This window comes from Tamandua tetradactyla, chromosome 8 (genome assembly GCF_023851605.1).
Source record: "Tamandua tetradactyla isolate mTamTet1 chromosome 8, mTamTet1.pri, whole genome shotgun sequence".
NCBI lineage: Eukaryota > Metazoa > Chordata > Mammalia > Pilosa > Myrmecophagidae > Tamandua > Tamandua tetradactyla.
Genome location: NC_135334.1, coordinates 80,647,804 through 80,650,789, shown reverse-complemented (window position 1 = coordinate 80,650,789; position 2,986 = coordinate 80,647,804). Strand labels below are relative to the sequence as shown.

Below are 2,986 nucleotides of genomic sequence, written 5' to 3'. Positions count from 1 at the left end.
ACACCATTAATAAACTGGATGTAAGCCTAGAATGGGCAGGCAGTGGAATTTGAAAGATGGTAGTGATAGGGCTAAACTACCTCTGTGCTCCCTTCTCTCAGATGAGCTTTTCAATAGCCATTTCAGCAGCCAGATTTTTTTCCCAGTGGAAATACGGAGGGAGACAGGAATTCCAAACATCAAACTGATGGTTTCCCTTTCAGTAGACTCTAGTCTTCCCTTGTTGTATCTATAGGATGCAGTTTCTGAGGCCTAGAGTTTTACGGAAGGTCCGGCCAAGAGCATTCTTTACCTCATTATTTCTCAGGCTATAGATGATGGGGTTCAACATGGGAGTCACAACAGTGTAGGACAATGATAGAAGCTTCTTGCTCTCAGGAGAATTATTGGATTTAGGTCTGAAGTATGTGAGGCTTAAAGAAACATAGAAAAGGGAGACGACAAGGAGGTGGGAAGAACAGGTAGAGAAGGCCTTTTGCTTCCCTTTAGCTGAGGGAATCTTGAGGATGGCAGCAGCAATGCGAGTGTAGGAATATAAGATCAACAGGCATGGTATCATGACAAACAGAATAGTTCCGATGATGGCGTAGATCTCAAACAGTGCTGTGTCTGCACAGACCAGCCTCAGCACAGGTGGGCTGTCACAGAAGAAGTGGTTCACCTTGTTGGTGCCACAGAATGGGAAGCTGAAGAGCCATGTAGCCTGCACAGTAGCCACTGGAAAGCCAGGAAACCAGGAGGCTGCAGCCAGTTTGACACAGGTCCTTTGGTTTAAAATAACTGGATAGTGCAAGGGATTACAGATGGCTACAAAGCGGTCATATGCCATGGTGGCCAGGAGGCAGCATTCATCAACCCCAAAGAAGAAGAAGAAAAACATCTGAGTAGCACATCCAAAGAAAGAGATGGTTGTGTCCTGGGAAAGCAAGGTTCCCAGCATCTTAGGTACAATAACTAGGTTGAAGCCAATCTCTAAGAAGGACAAGTTCTTAAGAAAGAAGTACATGGGACTGTGCAGCATGGGGTCAGCTAGTGTAACCAGAATGATGAGGCTGTTTCCAATCAAAGTGACCAAATAAATGATCAGAAATATCAGGAAGAGGAAGGACTGTATTTCAGTAGGTAGGGAAGAGAAGCTCATAAGAATAAACTCACTTACTCTTGTCCAGTTTCCTCCAGCCATAGGTATAGGCATAAATCTCCTGCTGTGGAGCTGACAGAAATGCTTGATTGGGAGAGTCAGATTATGGATTTGATGTTCATATATCTTCTCATTGTCAAGGAAAGAGGCAAGATCAAAATCTCAGTTGGAAAAGGAAAGGTCATGTGTTTCTAAAATTAAAGGCACAAGGAGGAATGGTCAGAGCCTCATCACTGGAGGAGTTGATATTTCCCTATTTTCACATTAACTTGTGCAGAAAGACTATATAATGTCAGAAATATAAGCTTTTCAGTCCCTGAAGGAGCTCACAAAGTGCTCCTTTTGGAAGACAGTGATATTCCTGAAAACACTTAAAATTGTGTGAAGCATGCTTAATATTCATTGTTTCACTAACCAATACATTTATGTGATTTAACAGAAGTTTAAAAATCTATTTTTAATTTAAAATACACATATTTTTTCCTACCCTTCACGAATACTTCATGCCAGGTTAGAATTTGTGAGGAGATAACATGTATTGAGAGCCAGGTATATTGCAGACAGTTTATATATGCCATGGCAGGGCTTTTATCCTTTATATCTCAGGTAAGGAAATTGGTTTCAGAGAAATTAAGGAACGGCAATTAAATGGCAGATCTTGAATCCAAACCGCATCCGTTACATGCCAAAATCCTTCTGATTTATACTAAACTATGTTTCACTAGAGTCTTTTGCCTTGAGATGAGGATTACTCAGTGCATAAGATAATTAGAATTGTTATTTCTACAAATTTACAGTGAAGACAGAGGAAATGAAAACCAAGGAAACCAGCCGCATGAGCATCAAGATGTTTAGGCGGTTCCCTGGACTCCAGTGTATCCCCATTTTGTATTATTTGTTTCTAATTTGCAACTGATTATCGAGGGGCTCTTTTTTGTTATCTTGGTAATCTAGAGGGTTGAATTATCATGGAGAAATTATGAGATGAGGTTGGAAAATAAAATCAGTTGAGAGGCTAAGATAAATAAAAAAAGAATTGGATGCAGTTAGGAAACTATTGTAAGAAATATAAAATTATATAACAGAAATAAAACCTCTATTTTGTAGGAATTAAAAAAGAGAATTGACACAAAGTAAAAGAGGAAAAGGGATTTGATCAATGTTTTGGACATGCTGCAACATCAATTGGATATGCCAGGTAGAAAGATCATTCTGAAATTACAGTAAGAATATACAGTAAGCATAGGGCAGGATTAGGGAAGGGAACAGGAGAAGTACGCTTGGGATCAAGGGGACTAACTGCTCTCCTCTAGACTCCTATCAGTCTTAATTTACAATTCATTTTTAAAACCATAGGCAAAAATGATAAAAAGAAGCTAGCAATTAATCAGGGCATAGTGAATAATTTGGATTTCAAAGTTACATTTAAAGCTCTAAAACACCCATAGAGGGAAAATCATTCTTATAAAAGTCAATGAAACGATGTCTATAGTTCTGAACTCAATCCCAGAAAAGCCAAATATAAGTTAGAAATGTTCAACAAATAGAGAATCTCAACTAGAAACTGTTTTTATGTTATTTTAAGATAAGCAAGCCCGCTGTCTTGAGGAAATATTGGGAGATATGAAGATACAACATTTTTGATTAGTAGGATGAAATTAAGAAAAAAAAATCCTTAAAGAAAAAAAAATTGGATAGAAATTGAATTCTTTTTAATCTGACCTCTTGATAAAGCCTTATAAGATATTAAATATTGAATAGGTAGTCATGATGATAAGATAAAATAAATAGATGAAAGTCATTTTTTCCTTAGATGTTCTTTTTGGAAAAAAAAAAGGGGGTTAT

At 37.8% G+C, this 2,986-nt stretch overlaps 1 protein-coding gene across 1 annotated transcript; it reads right to left on the bottom strand.

Annotated features, from left to right (window-relative positions):
• Positions 1 to 229: 229 nt before the first annotated feature.
• Positions 230 to 1,192, bottom strand: LOC143643634 (olfactory receptor 10A2-like). The gene has a single exon (XM_077112240.1). It carries the CDS (start codon positions 1,181 to 1,183, stop codon positions 230 to 232), a length of 954 nt encoding a protein of 317 aa, XP_076968355.1. The 5' UTR covers positions 1,184 to 1,192.
• Between the last annotated feature and the right edge of the window lie 1,794 nt (positions 1,193 to 2,986).

What these genes read in the sequence shown, in the direction of transcription:
- LOC143643634 (XM_077112240.1), bottom strand. Translation starts at nt 1,183, where the DNA reads ATGGCTGGAGGAAACTGGACAAGAGTAAGTGAGTTTATTCTTATGAGC.